The 23,016-nt window shown below is 42.6% G+C and overlaps 1 protein-coding gene across 1 annotated transcript in view; it reads left to right on the top strand.

The window, feature by feature from the left end:
* gabbr1b (gamma-aminobutyric acid (GABA) B receptor, 1b) overlaps nt 1-23,016 on the top strand; it is a 98,339-nt gene that overhangs the window by 45,819 nt on the left and 29,504 nt on the right. The window contains exons 7-13 of the mRNA XM_053490380.1: nt 2,469-2,603; nt 10,477-10,647; nt 13,088-13,189; nt 14,681-14,746; nt 14,841-15,032; nt 18,457-18,702; nt 19,276-19,339. Coding sequence (XP_053346355.1) covers nt 2,469-2,603; nt 10,477-10,647; nt 13,088-13,189; nt 14,681-14,746; nt 14,841-15,032; nt 18,457-18,702; nt 19,276-19,339 — 976 coding nt within the window. The remainder of the gene's footprint in view (nt 1-2,468; nt 2,604-10,476; nt 10,648-13,087; nt 13,190-14,680; nt 14,747-14,840; nt 15,033-18,456; nt 18,703-19,275; nt 19,340-23,016) is intronic.

Raw genomic sequence — 23,016 nt, 5'->3', positions numbered from 1 at the left:
TGGCGCGCCGCATGAATGTATAATGTCCTAATAAGAGCTGTGGAATATTTCATGGGCTATGAGCCGTTGCTTGTATGAGGACAGCTTCCCTTCTCCGTTTGCACACCGCCTTGACATAAATAAATAAGTATAAACTCGCTGTTGGTTTTAATAGAAACACCTGCTTATTTACTGTAACATCATGACCTCTACTGAATGTTCACATCAAGATTTAGAGGATGGACTATTCTTTTACACTCTTGCTTGCTTATTGTCTGGACCGTTTATCCTGTTCAGGGTCACAGAAAGCCTGGAGCCTATCCCAGGGGACACCCTGGACAAGGTGCTGATCATTATTTAACCTTATCTAATTTGCTGTTAGTCTTACGGCTGCTCCCGTTGAGGGGTCTGTCTCTACAGCGGACCATTTGATATACACACAATTTGGCGCTGGTTGTACACCCTTCCTAATGCAACCCTCCCATTTTAACCAGGCTTGGGCCTCGGCACTGCATCCAGCAGCTGGGGGTGGGAATTGAACCTAGAGCTTCGGCATGGCAGGAGAGAAACCTACCAATGAGCCATTAATTTCACTAAAACTAGATCACCAAGAGGAAACCCCACCAAGCATGGGTGGAAATGCAAAGAGGTGGGAATCGAAGCCTGACCCTAAAGCTGCGAGGCCTGTTTTTGACCTGTTTGGATTGCTTGCTCTTGGCTGACACAAATGTTTTGGGACAGGGGTCTTTAAATCCAGTCCTGGAGGGCCAGTGTCCAACAGTTTGGTACACACTGTACATTACAAACTGTGCTGGTCACTGGCCCTCCAGGACTGGATTTGAAGACCCCTTTTTTAGGAGATGCGGTCATCTTCTTTTGTAGGAGGTCCGCACCAAAGTTGACCAAGCTGTGCCTTCTGAGATGTTTGTTCTGCTCACCACGGTTGTAATGAGTGGTTATGTAAGTCATTGTAGTCTCTCCAATCTGGCCTTTCTCCTCTGACCTTTCATCAAGCAGGTGAAGTCCTGCATAATGTGATGACAAGAATGACACCTAATGCCCTTGCTGGTAATCCAGTGCTTCTTAACTCTTGTCCTGGAGGACTTCCTGTCATGCATACTGTAACGCTGATTCCCCTGCTCCATCACTCCCTGCTTCAATTCAGGAAAGACTGGTACAGTCTGGTAGCTGAATTTATTAGCTGATTTATTTAAATCACGTGTGCTGGGATTTAAGAAAACATTGAACTGTGCGGGTCAGAGGGTCCTCCAGGAGCGGAAATCTATCTGGTGCTACGTACACTTACACAGCTAGTTTGGTATGCTAGCTACCGTTTCAGAACGGAATATCGCTGTTGTTATTTAGGCTTAACTATTTTGCTCAGTGGAAAATGTATCTAGATTTAGTAGTAGTATTTTTAGATTTAGAGTAGTGTTTTCCCTACTTTGCCGATTGAGAACGGTTAATGTTGCAAATGAATCCTGTGGCGTAAATGGACTCCGATGGAGGAAATAACGCAGATGTTTGTATCGTTGGGCGACAAGAGGCGTTCGCTTTATCTGCATTATTAAACGGGACATGTGGACAGATTGCTGTATCAGAAAAAAAATGGCAATGGATGATTTTCCCATTTGCTTTAATTGTGTGCAACGTCTCATCACTTTTGTGCCTTTTACACCGAACCATTTTAATTCTGACAAAGCCGACAGTTCCGCACTAAAAGCGGACCTTTTGTTGTGACTCCAACGATTTCCTGATTTATCTGTGCATTTAGCTGAAATTAACAGCGTCGAGAGAGAGAAAGACAGAGAGACAGAGGAAGGGAGGGGAACCTGCGTCGATGCACGACTGCCAGATCAGACATCGTTAAATACAGAGGAGTCTGTTGCTGGAGGGCATCGCTGATTCAATTTGCGTGATTGCACCAATCAAACAAAATCAAGCTCCGTGCCTATGTAATCAGCCTGCATTCATAGTTTTGTACTGTTGTTCGACGTGCATGCAGTGTTATTTGCTATTAAAATGCGAGTCTTTGTCCCTGAAACCGAATAAGAACGCACACCCTCTCCATCACGATCACGGCCCAAGGCCGCCGACCGCAGCTCATTCCTCTCCGAAACACAATGATCAATGCGGGCGTTAGGCCGCAATTATCATTTGAATGAGATATTGATTTTTCCTCAACACTACATTTAAGATGAATCTAACAACAGCGATTCTCAGACAGTTACGATGGAGGCCACGGTGCTGGATGAATCGATGTTTTCTTTTAAATGCTTATTATACTTATCTCGGGATCTCCATCTCCGTCTCTCAGTGGGACGCTGCGTTAAATAAATCTCTCGAATGTACCCCACATGGAATGCAGCGGCGGCGGTGGAGAAATATTGCGTCTGTTTGCAGCACACCACGCTACGCATCAAATAGGCTCGGAGGTAAGATGTGAAATTTGCACCAGCGACTCAATTCTCTTTCTTTTGCGCTTGCAGTGCGACCCTGGGGAAGCCACTAAACTGCTGTACGACCTGCTCTACACGGAGCCTATAAAAATCGTCCTGATGCCCGGCTGTAGCTCGGTGTCCACGCTGGTAGCTGAGGCGGCGCGCATGTGGAACCTCATCGTGGTGAGTATCCCAGAGTTAATTTATTTAAACGCTTTGCTTTGCGAGTTCAAATCTCCGCTGGAAAAAGTCAGAGTCTGGCTTTTGACTTTCAATTGAGATAAAAAAAAAAAGTGTCTAACAAGTATCTAGGATTGAGTGACAGACAAGCTACTACTATTGCTACTGCTACAAATAATAATAATAATAATAATAATCACTCACTCATCGTCTATACCGCTTTATCCTGTACACACAGGATAAAGAACCTACCTGCCTTGAACCTACCCCAGGTGACTTAGGGCATGAGGTGTGGTACACCCTGGATGGGGTGCCAATCTATATCAAAGCACATAATAATAATAATAATAATAATAATAGGAGATAACAGAAATATCTGGCGACATCTAGTTAAAATATTGGACTACTGATTAAAAGGTCACAGGCTCAAAGCCCAGCACCCACCGGAGTCAGTTGCCACTCTTGGCCCCTTTGAGGCCTCAACCCTATAAACAGATCAAAGGTACAGTACCAGTCAAAAGTTTGGACACACATTCTAATTCAATAACTTTTTTTTTTTTTCAAAACTATAAAACAAGGCATATGAAACCAAGTCTGTAATATTAAGACTTAAAGGTCTGCTGTTCTGGCACAGTTCTTGCAAAAACAGTATTGTGTCAAGTGCAGGTGCAAAACCCATCAAGCACCATGATGAACCTGGCTCTAATGAAGACCTTCCCAGGAAAGCAAGACCAAAACTTACGTCTGTTGGAAAAAGTAGGATTTACAGGTCATAAGAAGCAGACACGTCTCAATATCTGATAACTGCTCAAAGTAGATTTTCTTGCATGTTGTAGATGCCTTAGATGCTTTTGACTGGTAGTGTGCATGGCTCTGGATATGGGTATCAAGAGTCACATATTTCCAACTTAATTTGTTTTTTAAAATTGTCTAAACGCTAAAAAAAGAGTTTTTAAATATAACTCCTTATTTGGAAGTTCTGGTGTTTGTGTAAGCAATGTGTGTGTTTGGGTTTTAGGTATGTCATGTAGAACCATGACATATCGGCATGACATAGAACCATTATTACTTTTAAAATGCATAGTGTACCACTACTGAAATATGGGAATGATGTAATTGAAATGTAGAGTAGAATTCATAAACCATAAAAACACCTGATCATATAGTTTGTTTATTTTTTGCTCATTTAATGTTTGGGGTCTACAATTTTCAGCATAGGTGCATTTCCACTGTGAGAGACAGAATCTAAAAAGAAAAATCCGGAAATCACATTGTATGATTTTTTTTTAACAATTTATTTGTGAATTACTGTGTCAAATAAGTATTTGATCACTTGCTTATCAGCCAGATTTCTGACCCTCAAAGACCTGTTATTTTCCTTTTAAACAGTCCAACTACACTCTGCTCATGATTCTAAATTAGTAGCACCTGTTTAAGGTCATTAGCTGTCATAAAGGCACCTGTGCACCCCACACTCAGCCAAAGTCTAAGTAGCAACATAGGCAAAACCAAAGAGCTATCAAAAGACACAAAAGACAAAATTGTCGACCTTCACATAGCTGGAAAGGGCTACGGGGCTATTGCCAAGCAGCTTGGTGAAAAAAGAACAACAGTTGGAGCAATTGTCAGAAAATGGAAGAGGCTAATGATGACTGTCAATGTCCTTCGGACTGGGGCACCACAGAAGATCTCTTCTCGTGGGGTATCAATGATGCTAAGGATGGTGAAGAATCAGCCCAAAACTACACGGGAGGAGCTGGTCAATGCCGTGAAGAGACCTGGGACCATCGTTTCCAAGGCTACTATTAGTAATACACCAAGACGTCATGGTTTAAAATCTTGCATCGCACGGAAGGTTCCCCTGCTCAAGTCTGTCCATGTCCAGGCCCGTCTGAAGTTTGCCAGGGATCATCCAGTTGATCCAGAAGAGTCATGGGAGAAAGTCCTGTGGTCAGATGAGACCAAAGTAGAACTTTTTGGTCTTAACTCGATTTGTCGTGTTTGGAGGAAGAAGAATGATGAGTATTATCCCAATAATACCACACCTACAGTGAAGCATGGGGCTGGAAGCATCATGCTCTGGGGGTGTTTTTCTGCACAGGGGACAGGACGACTGCACTGTATTAAGGAGAGGATGAACGAGGCCATGTATTGTGACATATTGGGCAAAAACCTCCCTCAGTCAGAGTATTAAAGATGGGTCGTGGCTGGGACTTCCAACATGACAATGAGCGGCCAAGGAGTGGCTCCGTAAGAAGCATATGAACTATTTAAAAGCAAAGTAACTGGTCTTTGAGGGTCAGAAATCTGGCTGATAAGCAAATGATCAAATACTTATTTGACATAGTAATTCACAAATAAATTGTTTAAAAATCATAAAATGTGATTTCTGTCTCTTACAGTGGGAATGCACCTATGCTGAAAATTGTAGACCCCTCCATGATTTCTAAGTGAGAGAACTTGCAAAATCACAGGGTGATCAAATACTTATTGACCTCACTATATATATATATATATATATATATATATATATATATATATATATATAAATTTTAACTTTGATGACCTTTAATGTAGTGTTCATGGCTCAGTGCTCACCAGTATTGGGTGTAACGTGTTACAAAGTACTTGGATTACTTTTTTGATGTAACGAGTTATCTAACGCGCCATTTAAGTACTCAGTTATTTATTTAATTTTTCAAAAATGTAATTCATTATTCAGACAATTTATGTAATCCATGAGCCAGACAGCTGTCATTCCGTTAGTGTGTGTGTGTGTGTGTGTGTGTGTGTGTGTGTGTGTGAAAGTCGTTCTACAAGCCCCGCCCCCGATAACCCGCCCCCCTCTGTTATTGCTGCTGTTATACCCCTATCTGACCTGTGCGGTTTGACTATGCGAGGACTGTCGCGCGGAAAGATAAAAACCTAATCACAGCGCTAAAACTTGCGGTGAATCATGATGATCCGTACTTACGGCCACCCCGCGAAACCGTGTAGGTAAGATAGGGGTATTAGTAGTTAACAGATTATGGGCCAAACTTCGCTGAGTGATGATGGTAGAATAATTATAAAGGTCTTGACTAAAATAACATGCATGAGGAATCACAAAGGAGTTTTCATTTTCTGCAGTGGAAAAGTACTCAAACTAGTTACTTTTATCAGAAAGTAACACTGTAATGTAACGGATTACTTTTTAATGACAGTAATTTTGAAATGCAATTAGTTACTTTAAAAAGTAACGTGTCCGAACACTGGTGCTTACAGAGGTGAATTGCTCTTTCACACAATTTACTATTCTAGTACCCCAGACTTACATTTTTGTGGGTCAGTCTGCAGCTCCTTGGACTCGACCACACTTACTAACACCGCTCTGTGCATCCAGGTTAAGTAGTAGCTATATCTATCTATCTATCTATCTATCTATCTATCTATCTATCTATCTGACTGCAATTACTTTTAGAACCATATAATCTTTGCTAAAATACATCAATGTGAAATATTAAGACTCTATCCTCACATCTGTGAATAGAACTGTCTTGTTATGATTTGCATGAAAAATTTTTTTTTTAATCATTATTCAAACCAGCAGTAAATGCATTAATACTGTTACCATGGTAACCTGAGTTAACTGTCACCAAACACAAGCTGATTGCAGTATATGTGTTTATTTTTGACGCAGATAATTAAAGCCTGTCTCTTCGTTGTTGAGTCCTTTAATCCTTTCATTTACTTCCTCCCCAAAATTAATCCCCTTCATTTCATACTCCATATAGACTGATATATGTTTCAACGTTACGAATATTACAATGGACATTATATTACAATCAACTCCTCTCCCTTCGTATTGCTATTCCTATTCACAGTCCCACATTTCCCACACATACTGCACTTTTTATGCAAAATGTTTATTACATGCTTGTAACGTTGAATGTTTTTTACATCTCGTCCCTGGAAAAAAGTTTAAGCTCGAGGCCCTTTTATGCAGATACAGTATGCTGACAAAATTTTATTAAACTTTAGTATTTTCAGTAATCGAAATAAAATAAGGATGGTTTTAAATAAAGATCGATGTTTGATTAAGTTTTGATTAATTTTAACGAGAAGGTGGCACGGTGCCCTCCAGGGTTCGGGTTTGGGTCCTGGCTTGTGTGCATGATGTTTCCTCCAGGTACTTCGGTTTCCTCCCACAGTCCAAACACATGCAGGTTAGGCTAACTGGCGTTCCCAAATTACCTGTAGTGTGTGAATGACAATCGAGTGTCAATCTGGCAACCCGACCACTTAAGTTATCGCCACAGAAATGACTGATATACCTCCAGGATGGGGAGGATCTGTCACGGAATGTGCCAGATGGCATATGAATGGACCAAAAAAACAAACAAAAGAACTCCTTATACGAACATGACTATTTTTTCACTCATGCGTTGTGAAGAAAATCTTGGATGCTCTAAGGATTTTAACCAAATAAATGTAAAATACGAGAATTAAACATGAGGCTAGGGATTAAGAAATATCTAGGATTATGAGAAAACCTTCAGTAAGATGATAAACACAAACAACCGCAACCAGAAAAAAAGCATACTGTACACAGCATGATTAAATAAAGACAAGGCGTAGAACACCAGCGAGCTAACAGGGGAGGAGAAAATGCAACCTAAATGATAACGAAATCATGTTGAGTAAGTGTGCACAGACAGCGCGCGCTGCTCTGGGAACTGTAATGTGCGCTGAGAGGTGTAATGTGCGGCATTATCTGTTTCTCTAAATTGCCCCACAAATTGTGACCTGATTGTTCATGAGGTCAGAAACCACTTTATGTCATTTGTATCACAACATGAGGTGAGGTCATAAAAACCTTTTAATGGCGAATTTCTGAAAATCCTTTTCAGCCTACGGAAGCTCCACTATGACGGGAAAAACAGCTCTTTCCTGCGTTTTTGACCACATGCGGGTCTGTTTGACTAAGTAAAAACTTCCCATTTTAATTTACACGAAAGAGCAATCTTTTTTTTTTTTTTTTTACTGGTATGATGTCATACCATGATATCAACCCCTGCGGACAGCTCTGGCATCTCTTCGGGCTTCAGAGTGTTTTATCTCGGGTTCCTCATAGGGTTAACACGGTCTGTCAGTCCCCCAGAGGATATAAATCTCTTAATCCTTTCTTCTAATCAGATAAGTGTAATGAATCCGTCCATGTGACGGATCAATCGAGTGGCCGTCTCTCAAACACGTCTCATAATTCCTCTAGCAGGTGGGGACTTCTTCACGGCCACTGAGTATGCTGACCGCAGTTAGCTAAAGTCGCTCAGGTATAAAAATAGAATCTGGTATCTGTGTCATTTCCTGACCTTTTCATTTTTCACCTGAAGAGCACAGCGCTGGCTCTTTCTGTTTCACAATCGTCCACTTCATTTTTAATGTTCAGCTCTGTTTCTATATCTGACACCACCGTCACCGTGACCCACAAAACCCTCTGCTGGACTTAAAACCTGCTCGCTGTAGCTGTTCTAGTTTAGTGCTTCAAATATTTACATTTAAAGTGAGCTTGGCTTACACACTACAGTACTTCTATGTCCATGAAAACAGAGAAAATGATAAAATAATGCCATGGCTAGAAGACAGCCACATGTGCATGTTGGACATCACATACCAGAACCTCCACTCTTCTGCAAATGGTTTCCACTAGGTATTGGAGGACATGGCTGTAGAGAGTTTTGAATATTCAGCTATACAGTAAATGAGGTCAGGTACTAATGTCAAGGAGACTCCATTTCTAGTTTATCCCTAAGGGTTGATGTCAGGGCTCCGAGCAGGACCCTCAAGTACATCTACTTCAACCTTCAAAACCATGCTTTCATTGGGATCACTTTGTGCACCTTGTGTTTTGTTGTGCTGGAACAGGTTTGGAGGGGCATTGCTGAAATTTTAAGCACAGTATGGTGAAACATGCCAACGTGAAGACAAATCATCTTAGACAAGGCCGTTGTTGTGGATCTTTCCGCTGCTCCCGTTGAGGGGTCGCCTTGGCGTCAACTTGGCACAGGTTTTACGCTGGTTGCCGTTTCTGACGCAACCCCCCCAGTTTATCCGGGCTTCTGACCGGCACTACATCCAGTGGCTGGGGCATTGGGTGGGAATTGAACTCATGTTTTCCACATGGCAAGAAACCTTCCACTGAGCCACCAATGCCTAAATTTTAGCGAAGGTCGTGCGTCTATGAATGACAATCCTGGCCCAGGTGGCTCGGAGCCCACTGCAATCGTTCCCATTAGCATTCAGCAAGTGGAACACCTTATAATTGACAATTGACATCCCTTGCATATTACAGAAACTGGAAGTTACTGCCACATCTCCCATACAGTCCTGACTTCACTCCAAGCCATTTACGCATGTTCAGGCTATTAAAGGAGTTCCTGGGAGGCCAGCGTTTCAGACGTGAAGCAGAAGTCCGATCATGGCTCCGGTGTAGTAAGAAAACTTTCTACCTTGATGGCATCCAAGCACTAGTGAAACACTGGGATACGTGCATTAGTGTAGCAGGGGATTATTTAGAGAAATAAAGTAGAGTTTTTTCATCTCATAACTGTGTTCTGTTATTCTGTAAGATCAAAAATCCTGCTTTGACGTTCATGAACATGGTTTGTTTTTGTTCCACAAGCCTGCATGAACGTAAAAAAACTCCTAGGAGATTTGGATTCGTAAACATTTTCAAATCGACCCTGTATGATCGTTGAGGTTTGAATGCTTTTTGGGTTCTTTTTGTGCCAAGAATCTGATCCCTGGTTCTCTTGAGGATGCTTGGGTTCTCTTCACTGGAACCACGGCATATTCCTCATCAAACGTGAAAGCTACCTGCGTCATTGGTTAAATGTTTTTAAATTATGTACCATGTCGGTGGAATAGTGGTTAGTATTGTGGTCTCGTACCTCCAGGGTCGAGGGGTCAATTCCTGTCTAGGATCTGTGTGCATGGAGTTTGCATGTTCTCCCCATGTTTTGTGGGTTTCCTCCCACAGTCCAAAGACATGCAGATTGGGCCAATTGGCATTCTCAAAATTGCCTGTAGTGTGTGTATGTGTATACCCTGTAATATACCGGCTCCCTGTCCAGGGTGTACGATACCTCATGCCCAGAGTCTCCTGGGATGGGCTCCAGATCTCTCATGACCCTGTACAGGATGAGTATTATAGAAGATGAATGAATGAATGTATGGTGTCTTCTTTTGTACTACTTTTTGTTTGCATGGTATTTTTGCACAATGGATAGAAAAATCTCTGTTGGTTTTTTTTCTCTAATGAAATGAGTTTTCATTAGAGAAAAAAACAACACTTCTATTTTGCAAACCTGCGTACACAAACACTGATATATGGAATTGCACAATGCAGTCACGGTTCATGAGGAACTCTTTGATGAAATAGTGGATCTACTGTATGATTATGAGCACTTTCCCCAAACATAGACTTTAAAAAAAGAAAAGAAGTGTGCCTAAGCATTATCTGTTTAATCTAAATATTCATATTCCACCATTTCTAAAAAGGCATTGTCCACGTTTATACTCATCAGACCCCTGTCTCTTGATGAGAATTCATTGAAGTGCTAACAAGGTAGCGGCATTAGCAATAAAAAAAAAAACACAAAGCCATTTTGAAATAATAGGATGGGATGAAATGAGCTCAATGAGTCAAAGCATCGAGGCTCTGTAGCCTAGTTTAATTAGAAAGCTCTAATCCCACACTTCATTTCCTTCCTGTTTACATTTCCCTCTCCAGCTCATTCCTTATCTCAGGTTTTTACGGTCATCGTTAAAGTCTTCAGCAATCTCACTGTGCGCTGCATTTTAACGTTTTTCCTTTCCTCCTTTTTCCGTACCGCAGCTCTCGTACGGCTCCAGCTCTCCGGCTCTGTCCAACCGCCAGCGCTTCCCCACCTTCTTCCGCACGCACCCGTCCGCCACGCTGCACAACCCCACGCGCGTGCAGCTCTTCCAGAAGTGGAAGTGGACCAAGATCGCCACCATCCAGCAGACCACTGAGGTCTTCACCTCCGTAAGTCACATGTGCATTTTATTCACAGTCCACATCGATAACGCCATCACGCACGCATCAGCGAGACGGAAATAAATCACATTTATCACAACCGCTTCATCGACGCCGTCAAAGCCGTAAACAGGAAATAACTCACAGTTCAAGAAATAAAACCTGCGCTCTCTCTTCCCTCTTTCCATCGTTCCATCATAAACCCGTCTCATTACCTCTCTACGTCAAACACCACCATTCATTTCCTTTTTTATTTTTACTTTCTGCTGTCTGTATCTCTTTTAATTTCCACAACTTTCTCTCCATCTCTCCTTAACGTATTTCTTTCTATGTTCCTTGTGCCTGCACTTTTCACTCTCCATTTTTCCACCTTCTATCATTTGCTCTCTATTGCTTCCTCTTTTTTCCCTCTCATCCCAGACAGTTCTTTGACTTCCAACGTTCCGTCTTTCTGCCTTTCATGTCAGCTGGACTTCTTTTTTGTCAGGTAGAAACGTTTGCCTCCACATCCAAGTAGCTTCTTTAGACTGAGCGAAGTTGGGAAGTTCTTCATGTTTGTTCCCTCCAGGGTCAAGTATCCTCCCCTGCCGGAAAAGCCTCGTTAGGTGGACAATGAAGGAGATGAGAGTATAAGGGAGAGTCATTAGACACTATGGGGAGGAAGAGTTGTTAGGAGGAATCAGCAATAGAGAGGGATTAGGGAGAGTCGTTAAGATGTAATGACCAGAGAGAGTAGGGAGGGTCCTTAGGACTGGCTTTTTTGTGGACCTGTGAAGAGGTCTTGCTGTTCTTGGGGATGGATGAAAGGGCAGCATGAAAAATAGAAGACATGATGTGCCTAGGATGTCCAGTTTTGGTGAGAGACGGATTTTTCATTTATTCCTGTCTTGAACCATCTTTATCCTCTCTGTCCTACATTATCATCCTCAAATGTGTGTCCTTTGTCCTTCAGATGAAGGTACGCTGCTGATTCAGGTCCTAAGTTGTTGCTCTTTCAGAGCTAGTACATCCTCCTAATTAGAGGTTGTTTTGTCTCCTCAAGTTAGAGCTTCAATCACTGGACTTTAATTTGTATAATATATTGTTCTTCCTAGGTTTTGGTGTCAGGTCTTCGGGGTGGACGAGTCTGTTTTTTGTGTGTTGGTGGGTTTGAAGTGAACTAATATGTAAGGTTTACCGAAAATCCTTCTCGGACAATTTCATGACCTGCAATGTTGCGAAAAGACATGAAGCAGAGCTGGAGGTGGCAGAGCTGAAGATGCATTAAGATGGTTTGGACATATGCAGTGGAGGGATGAGGGGTATATCAGAAGGAGAATTTTAGAGATGGAGCTGCCAGGCAGGAGGAGAAGAGGAAGGCCTAAGAGGAGATTTATGAATGTGGTGAGAGGGGACATTTGGGATGTAGGAGTGACAAGGGAAGATGTGGTAGACTGAGTAAAATGGAGACAAATGGTCCTCTGTGGTGACCTAAAGAGAGAAGCCTAAATAATAATAAGGAGAAGCTTCTCAGGCATTTTAGCCAACTTATTTTTTTGTTTCTGGGCATCAATTTCCTGTCGTCTTTCTGTTGGATCTGGAAGCTATCGTAGGGCCCACTTGGGATATCTCGAGGCCTTGAAAGCTGTCTTCAGATGCTTGCTTTTTAGCCTAAAACGGAGGTGGGGATGTGGTGCAGCGTCCTGATGACACCTCATTTGTGTAGCAGTGGGCAGTGGGAGTCAAACCGCAAGTATTGGTTTGTAAATGTGGCTTTGCTGTAGACTTCTTTTTTTAGTTTCCCATATGAGAACTGCACAATCCAGGAAGCCCACCATGTTCTCCTTGGTATCTTCCATGGCAAACTTGATATTCATGTCTATTGTGTTGATATTTTATGTGAAGGCCTGTATTTCCTGAATCGTTATCTTCACCCAGGTGTCATCTGCATATCTGGACCAATTGGTCTGAGAAGGCCCGAGGAAGAAGTTGAGTCCTTTCTTTTTTCACTTCCTCTATGTACATGTTGGCCACAATGGGCGGCACCGGGGAGCTATTGAGTCTGTCTGTAAATTAAGTAGGTGTTGATAAGACGCAAGTCCAGGAGAACTTGAGACTGCTTCTAGTGTTGAGGCTGGTGTCCAGTCAGTGGTGGGGAAGCGGGTGCTGAGTGATGTAATCTCAAAGGAGTAATGGTTTCTTGTGGAACTTCGCTCAGACTGAAGAAGCTGCTTGCATGAGCAGTAAAATGTTTCTACCTAATGAAAAACAAGTTTAGTTGTCACGAGTCGACTTCCAGATACTGTACCTTCACCTGGATGACTGAGAAACGTCACTGACATGTTTTTATGTTGTATGATTCAAGAAAAATACAGATTGTATGCCCACCTACTTACCCTTTTCCTTTCTTTCCACATTTTATCTTTTTCCCCCCCGTTTTTCTTCCTCCTCTCTCGCTTCCTCCCTCCAGACGCTGGACGATCTGGAGCAGAGAGTGAAGGAAGCCGGAATCGAGATCAGCGTGAGGCAGAGTTTCCTCACCGACCCTGCTGTGGCTGTCAAGAACCTTAAGGTGCCACCGCGTCTCCTTTACTGCTCCTCACTTTCTTCTCCACACAACACCTACACACACCTTTAAAGCACACAACACCGCACACAAACACACACACACACGGATGTACATGCAATCAGTAGAAGTTAGAAGTGCCCTCCTGAAACTGATTTATATTTTCTTACATATTTAGCAGAAGCCTTTAAAAGTTGAAGGTGAAAGGTCATGCTGCAGATACTTTGTATTATGTAAACATAAATCTGAAGTGTGCGCACATAAAAACACCCACATGGAAGGCACAATGTTCATAAACACACATACACACACACACACACACACACACACACACACTCCCCGCAGAGATGCAGTAGGACTACCTTGTCATGACTAAAGTAATCATCCGTGTTCCTGGAAAAACACCATAGTGTGTGTTTGCAGGTGTGTGTGTGTGTGTGTGTGTGTGTGCCGGGGTGGGGGCCTGTGGGGCTGGGGGGGCGGTCATTTGGGAGACAAAACTTTATAAATTAGAATATGAATCTGATCGTATTCTACTCTTGAGTCTCTTTAGAGTCTCCTTTTTCTCTCTCTCTCATCAGTCTGTCTCTCTCTCTGTCCATCTTTCTTTCTTCATCTCTCTTTGTCCATCTTTCTCTCTCTCTTCATCTTTCTCTCTGTCCATATCTCTCTGTCCTTCTCTCTCTCTTCATCTCTTTCTCTGTCCATCTATATCCATATCTCTCTCTGCCCCGACCATCTGTCTGTCCCTTATTCTTGCCCTCTGTCTCTCTCTCTCTCCCTCCACCTGTCCATCTTTCTCTTTTCTCTCTTTCTCTCTCTGTGTCTGTTTATCTCTCATTCTATCTTTCTCTGACTCTCCATCTCTTTCCCTCTGCCTGTCCCTCTTCGTCTCTCTCTCCCTCTATCTGTCCATATCTCTTTTTCTCTCTCCCTCTGTCTGTCCATCTTTCTCCTTCTCTCTCCCTCTGTCTGTTACTCTGTCTCTTTCTCCCTGTCTCTTCGCCTATGTCTGTCCCTTTCTCTCCTTTTTCATCTCTCCATCTCTCTCTCTTTCTGTCTCTATCTCTTTGCCTATGTCTGTCCCTCTCTCTCCTTTCTATCTGTCCATCTCTCTCTCTCTCTCTCTCTCTCTCTCTCTGCCCACATGATGGCAGCTCGTTCGGCTGACCTAGTTTTTGTACAGAAGATTAATTGGCTCTTATTTGAGATACCATGGTAACCTGGAATATAGCACAACTATAACTCGGAGTGAAGGCGCAGCGTGCGGCCTGGGGTTTCACCACGCACGAGCATTACCGCGGCGTCTCGCAGACACACACTGGCCCTTATGCTAACGCTTTTTTCATGAAGTTCATGTACATATCCCGATGCATTTAGACAGTCCAGACATCATGTCTCGTCTTCCTCCTTCTTATTCCCTTTCCTCTCGGTCACACTGAGCAATGCTTTACTGTACGTTCTCTACATGACTCTCTGCTCTTTCTCGTGCTACAGCGGCAGGACGCTCGCATCATCGTGGGTCTGTTTTATGAGACCGAGGCCCGGAAAGTCTTCTGCGAGGTCAGTATGTACTGTAGCGCTTTACTCCGCCGTGATTAATGGTTTCTCTGTAAGGACTTGTTTTTCTGAGTCGATAATCTGCTCCGGGCTGCAGGTCTATAAGGAGAAGCTGTACGGGAAGAAGTACGTCTGGTTCCTGATCGGCTGGTACGCCGACAACTGGTTCAAGATAAAAGACCCGTCAATCAACTGCACTGTGGAGCAGATGACGGAGGCGGTGGAGGGCCACGTTACCACGGAGATAGTCATGCTCAACCCAGAGACGGTTCGAGGAGCCTCCAATCTGGTGAGGTTTTTATTTATTTATTTTTTATAGGAGTTGACTTGACCTGAGTGCTTACATCATCATGTGTTAACGAGAAAGGCACGGGGAAAAAAGTAAATTATTGTATTTTATGATGCTGTTCATAATTATTGGCACCCCTTGTAAATAAAAATGACAAAATCTACAAGGAGCATCATCTCACACTGGGAAAGAAAAAAAAATATTGTTTTTTTTATCTTTTTGATCATAAATATTGGCACCCCTTTGTAATGATTCTAGAAAATCTACAAGGAGCATCATCTCACACTGGGAAAAAAAATTAATTATGGTATTTTATAATGCTGTTCATAATTATTGGCACCCCTTTGTAAAGATTAGACAAAATCAACAAGGAGCATCATCTCACACTGGGAAAAAAAGAAATTATTGTATTTTTTTTTTTTATCATAATTATTGGCACCCCTTTGTAAAGATTAGACAAAATCCACAAGGAGCATCATCTCACACTGGGGAAAAAAAGAAATTATTGTATTTTATAATTTTGATCATAATTATTGGGACCCCTTTGTATAGATTCTATAAAATCCACAAGGAGCATCATCTCACACTGGGAAAAAAAATAAAAAACAACAGGGAACTTAAATTTTTTTCCTTGTTTAAAGTATCTTTCTTGCCGAGGGATTTGCTTTGTCTCTGAATCAATTCATTTCAATTAAACGTTGGACTTTTTTCATTGTTTTTTCAGTGTGAGATGAAGCCACACTTGGTGTTTGTCTCCAAGTATTGAAAGAAAAGTGAAATTCAATGTTTTAATGACGGTCTCGGCGTTATAAAATAATCACTGTCAAGATAATCAGATTCATTTGTTATTTGATGCAATTAAACTGCTATACCACAATCAATATTTAGTATGACGTCCTCTATTCTTCAAAACCTGCTGGATCCGGCTGGGCATAGAGACAAAAAGACGTCTGATCTTGTATAGAAGTCGGTTTCTTGACCGTTTCTGCATTCTTCCCCGTTCTCTAACAGTTTTCCATTGGGTTTGGGTCTGGAGATGACCCAGGAAATGGATCAGGAATGTTGAATACCATTCTTACACAGCCAGTTTTTCTGTTAATTAGCACAACTCTTCAGCCAGATAGACTTGAATTCATCCATAACATCACACACATGGAGGATTGTCTTGGCCGGTTAACTCAGCTGGTTAGCGCGTGATCTTAATAATGCCAAATAATGTGCTGTTGGCTCAGTGTGTTAAGGCTAAAGTACAAACTGTTCAGAAAGTTAGGTGGTTCAAACCCTACAGTAGCTCCACTACCTGTAGGTTGTTATTTGCTGCCTTAACCCAAGTCTGATCCAGGGGTGCTGGCTAATAGCTAACCCGGCACTTTGACCCCACCCTGGCAAAACAAAAAGCTTGTGCATGTAAAGAATAAAGAATTTCACTGCACAATAATGTATCCATGTGGAATAAATGCTAAATGGAATACCTTTGGACACTACTACTGTATACTTCACCCAAGCTGGATTGTAATCTTTACAATGCAATAGGGTGCCAATAATTGTAGACAGCACTGTATAATGCCACTTATAAGATTGAAATTCTCAATTCTTAGAATAAACGCAGATGTTAATCTTTTTGGGTGGAAAGTTTAAGGGGAAAGGTGCGTACTTTCGCTTTTGTGTTTCGTGTTAACCTTATCTACTTGTGAACTTGTGAATTCTTTTGAAGCTTGGTTCTAGCAGAGAACAAGAGAGAGAGAGCATGGCTGTGGTCTCTGGTGTGGATTTTCTGGCTGGGAGTGTCACTGTGATTACTGCGTGTTTGTGTGAGAGAGAGAAAGTAAAGGCATCACTCTCGCTTATAGAGCACGGCAATGAACAAGAGTAATGAAATTCCCTTTTCTCTTTCTTGCAATATTTCCTCCCTTTGATTACTCTCACTTATGTGGTAAAGACCAAGATGTGGTTTCCATCCACCTGCTTGTGGTTTCCTTCCACCTGTTTTTTCTTTTGTTTTTTTTATGCAAGATGCGACAACCTTACTAGAAAAAGCCACTCATTCAGGAAAACACCTAAACCTGGCCGTCGCATAAAGAAAGCGCGCGGAACAGAATCAGCTTTCAAATAAACACTGCGTTTGTTCCAGTCTATCTCTGTTCATGTGGGTTTGGGTGGCGCTCTTTGATGGGTCGGTGACGTCATCGTCTTGGGCGTGGTCACATGACCGCGATGGATGTTTGCGCAACACATCCATGGTGTCACCTAGCGGCTCACTGTCAGAACCGTATCCGAGGAAGACGCGTGACGGCTGTCTCTGGAGCCCGAACTGCTGATGAGAAGACAGGTGTGAGTTTTCGGGGTGGTGTGTGAGTGTGTGTGTGTGTGCTTCCCCGGGGGGATCCGTTTGAAGCACATCCAGCTTCTGTGCCCCGTGCTGGGAGCTGTCATGAGTACAGATGCCCCTGTTGTTCTCCCTCATCCCGCTCACTCTGGGACCGTTTCCAGATACCTGCGTTTTACACCTGATGCCAAAATAAGGGAAGGAAAAAAAAACACACACACACACACACGTCATATTGGACAGGCATGTTTGTGGGGGGGAAAAAAATGAGCATGCTAAATTTCCTTCATTTGGAAGTGATTTGCTTTCCCCTTATTTCCTCCTGCCGTACCGCGCTTTGATGCGGTGGATTTGAAAGGCAGGAAAAGCTTTTTGACAGCATTGATGCAGCGTTTATGAACACACACACACACACACACACAAACACACAGCCTGAAGCTATTTACAGTACGTACACCTTGGCTTTCTAGCTAAATGGACCTGTCTGAAGCATTTAAAAAAAAACGGTGGAGTCAGTGCTTCAGAGAGGCTGAAGAAGTAGCCGGAGAAAATGTTGCACTTTTGCCATGCGCGGCTAAAATCCCATCTGTCCTTAAATTCAACCGCATCATCTGAATAAACAGCGTCAGCAAAGGTTTTTAATGTATCTGAATATTTGAATGAAAATCGGAGAAAAAAAGCAGTGCTGTGAGAAAGTATTTGCCCCCGATGACATGAGCTTTTGGAGATCTTTCAGCATGCTTGACTTTGTCAGACACCATCCATTTAAGTGATTTCTTGATTCAACAGGTCTGGCAGTCATCAGTGCTGAGTGGTTACTCAGATTTTCGAAAAAAAAAAAAAAACGTGGTTTATTAATGATTTAGCGTTTGTGGGGGGCAATTACTTTTTCACATAGGGCCAGTTAGGTTTGGACAACTTTTTTTCCCTTCGTAAATGACATCATCATTTAAAAACTGCATTTTGTATTTACTCGGGTGTAATATTAAAAGTGTGACAGATATGCAAAAAATATATTTGTTATTAGGAAATACTATTTTACAGCGCTGTATAGTAAATATATATCCTTTCTTCTCGGTATACATGTTTGCTCCGTAGACCTCGCAGGAATTCCTGACGCAGCTGATGTCTAAGCTGGGAGGAAAGAACCCAGAAGAAACTGGAGGATTCCAGGAGGCGCCGCTCGCCTACGACGCCGTGTGGGCCCTCGCTCTGGCGCTTAATAAGACGGTCGGGCCATTAAGGGCCAGAGGGCGCAGGCTGGAGGACTTCAACTACAACAACAAGGACATTACTGCTGAGATTTATCGTGCCCTGAACACCAGCTCATTCGAAGGAGTGTCTGTGAGTACCAGTGGAGGAAGGGATGGATGGATAGATGAATGGGTGTGTGGATGGATGGGTGGGTTTGCTTTGGGGATTGATGGATGGCTGCTTGGATGGAGAGACATGGATGTGGACATGTGTGAATGGATGGATGGATGGATGGATGGATGAGTTGTGTTTGTTGTGTGAATTGATGGATGACTGCTTGGATGGATAAACTGGTGTCTGGATGGATGAATGGATGGATGGATGGATAAGTTGGGTTTGGTTTGTGGATTGATGGATAAATGCTTGGATGGATAAACTGGTGGATGTATAGATGGCTGAATGGATGGATTGGTAGTTGGATTGCTGCATCAATAGATGAATAGAAGAAGCTGATGTTTTATTATTTCAGTTTATCTTCCATCTTTGAAACTCATGATGCTTTAAAACAGTAGGAAGTGTGATTCCTCCATTATCAAGAATAAAAAGGTGTGTTCAAGAAGTGCTAAGGAAAGAGATTTAACGTGACTGAAGTGAGTGTCTTTAAAATAAGCAGTGATGTGAAATGATCTCCCGTCTCGTCTCGTCTCGTCTCGTCTCTTACAGGGTCACGTCGTGTTTGACGCACAGGGCTCGAGAATGGCCTGGACTCTCATCGAGCAGCTTCAAGGTGACTGCATGGATTTGACAGAACTGCTGTTATTGCATTAACATGTGATTGTGATTGTTTTAAACATGGCGCGCATCATTACTTACTAGTTGTCAAACCGCTGGCGGATTCATTCGGTGAGAGCACGACTTTACCCAGCACCTTAACAGGAACATGTCTGATTTGTGTCTGTCTGAAGTCAAACACTGATCATGATGAATACATAATACACTCCGAAGCACTTCGTGTTGCTGTGTGTCGTCTGGGTAAACGCTTACCACCTCATTTTATTTAACCAACTGCTGCCTGATCAAGCGTGAGTGTAGAGGCTGGAAAGGCTTTTAAAGAGCGGCATCTGCAGGTTAAGTGGTACGCGAGAGGGGACAGGAGCGATTATTACACTCCACCACTTCCAGATGATTTATGAGTCTGGTGTCGGCCTTGTCGGCCTTCGTTTCAGGGAGGCTCAGGTGTCGGGTGAAACACGCCCAGGTTCATACTCTTTGCGCATACGCTTTATCCGTTCAAAGCTGGAAAATGTCCAAACTTCTCAGATATCTCAGATTCTTTTCATACCCCTTATTAAAACCTTTTTAAAAAAATGCTTATTATTATGAACAGTGTAATTATTATAACCTACTGTCAGCAGCTCTGAGAGTGGTGCTGTCTTGAGAATATAATAATGCTCTTATTTGAATGCTATAATATTTCTAAAATAGCAGTTCGCAAGACAAGAACATGTGATGTCAAACTAAAAGCCTTTAAAAAACAACTAAGGTTAGGTCCGCACACAGGTTTTACACCGAATGCCCTTCCTGAGCTCGGGACCGACACTGAATACAGCGGCTGAGGTTTGAGCTCTGGCTGGGAATCGAACCCGGGCCTTTCGCATGACACATGAGAAACCTACCACTGAGCCACCAGTGCCCATGGGAACAGATCATCTGCATATTCTGCATATTTAAGAACTGGCCACTGGAACGGATTAAATTTGTATGCCAAAGTTTTCGCTTCGAATATAATTATTAGTATTCTTTTTAAATCTTACCTGATTGATGAAATGCTCTTATATAGTTCTTACAAACTATATCTTCTGCGGTGTGTCTACTGTTTCCCCTTAATAGCATTCTTAGCCTTTCAACAGGAAGAAGTTTGGGGAAAAGGGACGGTGATAGTTCAGCAGGTTACGGGTTACTGATCAAAGGGTCGTCGGTTCAAGCACCAAGCTGCCACTGTTGGGCCCTTAAGCAAATCAATTATCACCACCTGCTCCAGGGGCACTGTATCATGCCTGACCCGGTGCTTTGACCCCCAACTTCCTACGAGCTGGGATATGAGAAGGAAAATTCACTGTGCAGTAAAAAACAATCAGACTTACTGTAACAGTACTCATATGAGGATCAGACAAGAATATATAGTGTAGACCCCATATAAGGTCTTATTCAGGTCTCAAGGGGCTATACAGTAGAAAATGCCACATTCATCATGTAAAGGGTTTCCTTATAACATATAACATGTAGCGTGTTGCTGAAGGCGCTTTCATTTCTTTACTAAAATAGCATTTATAGAAATAGATTATTTTTTTCGCAGTTGTTGTTGTTTGTTGTTGATGGAATAGAGGAATAAAGCCGTGCTGTTTTCTGCTTCACTGTTTCGATCAAGCTGCTGCAATGCCAAGTTCATCGATATTCCAGTCTCTCCTAGCACACGCTGATTGCATCCTCTTATCTCCGCTGGGGGTTTTGTCGGGCCGTAGCTATTTCCAGAGGCCGGAGCGTGTGATTGGCGGGCTTATGTTCTCCCGCTCGCGTCTTTGTGCCTGCGTCGTCACCCGTATCGCCCATCCCACCTTCCAGCCCTGTAGCTTTAAACCCAAAGTATTTTCTCCACTCTCGTTCTTTTTGTAGATTGAAAAGGTTGAAAAGATTACAGCTTTGGCGAATCTGAGCTTATATAATGTGATAGAGTGCGGCTGTTATCCTGTGGAGCTACTGTAGATACAGAGAGTCCCGGTGCAATGCGTCGAAGGGCTGATTTGCCATTGATTTGCTCATTGTCGCTCGGGAGCTCTGTGAGCTGCGGATGCAAGATACACACGTCCACACACTGTAACAGAGACGGTGTAATGAGATGCTTAGGAAAAGGTTATACTTCCCTGCATCCCAGCACTTGATATCGGTATTGTCTCGCTTCTCTGCTCCACTGGCTGTTTAACACCAAGATGAGATGAGATGTCCCTGGGAGGAACTTTTCTTGCCAAGGCACTTTGTGAGATATACAGTATAAATCTACAAGGACACGAGAACGACGAATACTCTTGTAAAAGTTTAAACGCTAGTGTTTAGTGTAAGAGTCCAGCTCCATGAACCGTGATGCATTGAGCCGCAGTTCTGTAGATGCTGAAACACCGACAGCAGGGTAATGCTGGATAGATTACCTCCGCCTGAGACGCTCAGCCCATGGACCGTTAGCCATATATTACACACCGACCTAGACACAACTATCAGACACGGACACTTAGAAATTAGACAAAAGGTGTGTAAAGCATGGACATGTGCAGGGATATTATTCCAGTATGTAGTCCCATGTATATTCAGAATGGTTGTGTCCCCCACTGACGCCCCTATACAGCCGGACAGGTCATCAGTAAATGATGTCACTTCGACGTGGCTGTTCGGTGAGCAAGACTGAGTCATTTGGCAAATTAGTTTGCTATTGATTTGTCTTGTCTTCGTTTCCTTTCCTGTGCTAAGATGCAAGGAAAGGAAACGCAGAACAGCAAGCCAACGATTGAGATTCACCCCGTGGCAATGAACCACAAAAAAACCCGATAAACAAGTTTTAGGATTACAACAAATCACATTAAGATGCATGTAATTAACCGGAGCTGGTGGGAAGCCAAGGGGGTCAAAAACATGTGGGTAGTGTGCGAGTGCGGAGGTCGAATGAGGTCAAAAGTAGGCCAAGTTGTTGCAGTTAATTATGAGGATTTTGATTTGAAACTTACATCATTTACACTAAGAATGCACCTGTAATGCAAATGTAATGAGGTAGTACGGGGTTTACTTTTACATTTGTTTCTTTTGTCTCTGTGTGAAAAACAGGAAGTAAAAAGTGTCATAAACAGGTGGGCCGAAATGTGGAGGTCGAAGGGGGTCAAAAGTGCATAATTTTATTTATCGTAATATTTCGCGTGTGGATTGGGTTGTCTGTTTTCAGTATATGTTTCCTTTTTATATTATAGTAGCTAAACATATGAACAAACCTAAATCAGTCTTATCTCCATTCAGTTCAGGAATGGTTTAAAATGCATGGCTGTATTGCGCATAATAGTCCCAGTGTGCTGAAAATAAGTTTTAATTAAAGTGTAAGATAATTAAGAAAAGCAATAAAAGTTGGAGTTAACAGAACACCTCTCTGCTAGAACATCCTGCGTGCTGTTTCCCGGAAATGAAGTTGAAGACGGTGTTAGAGAGTGAAAGCGCACAGCAACAACGGCGTCTAATAATAACTCTTTCTTTCTCGCTGCGTTCTTCCTTCTTTTTTTTTCTCTCACCTTTATTACTTCCTTACACATGGAGGAACATAAACATATATTCACATGCACACATGCATGAGCACACACACACACACACACACACACGGCTCTCCCAGGAGGTAGCTGGAGCTGAGTGCAGTAATTATGCTTAATGATTACC

Source organism: Clarias gariepinus, chromosome 28 (genome assembly GCF_024256425.1).
Source record: "Clarias gariepinus isolate MV-2021 ecotype Netherlands chromosome 28, CGAR_prim_01v2, whole genome shotgun sequence".
NCBI classification, from domain to species: Eukaryota; Metazoa; Chordata; class Actinopteri; order Siluriformes; family Clariidae; genus Clarias; species Clarias gariepinus.
This window is presented reverse-complemented; position numbering and strand designations above follow the sequence as displayed.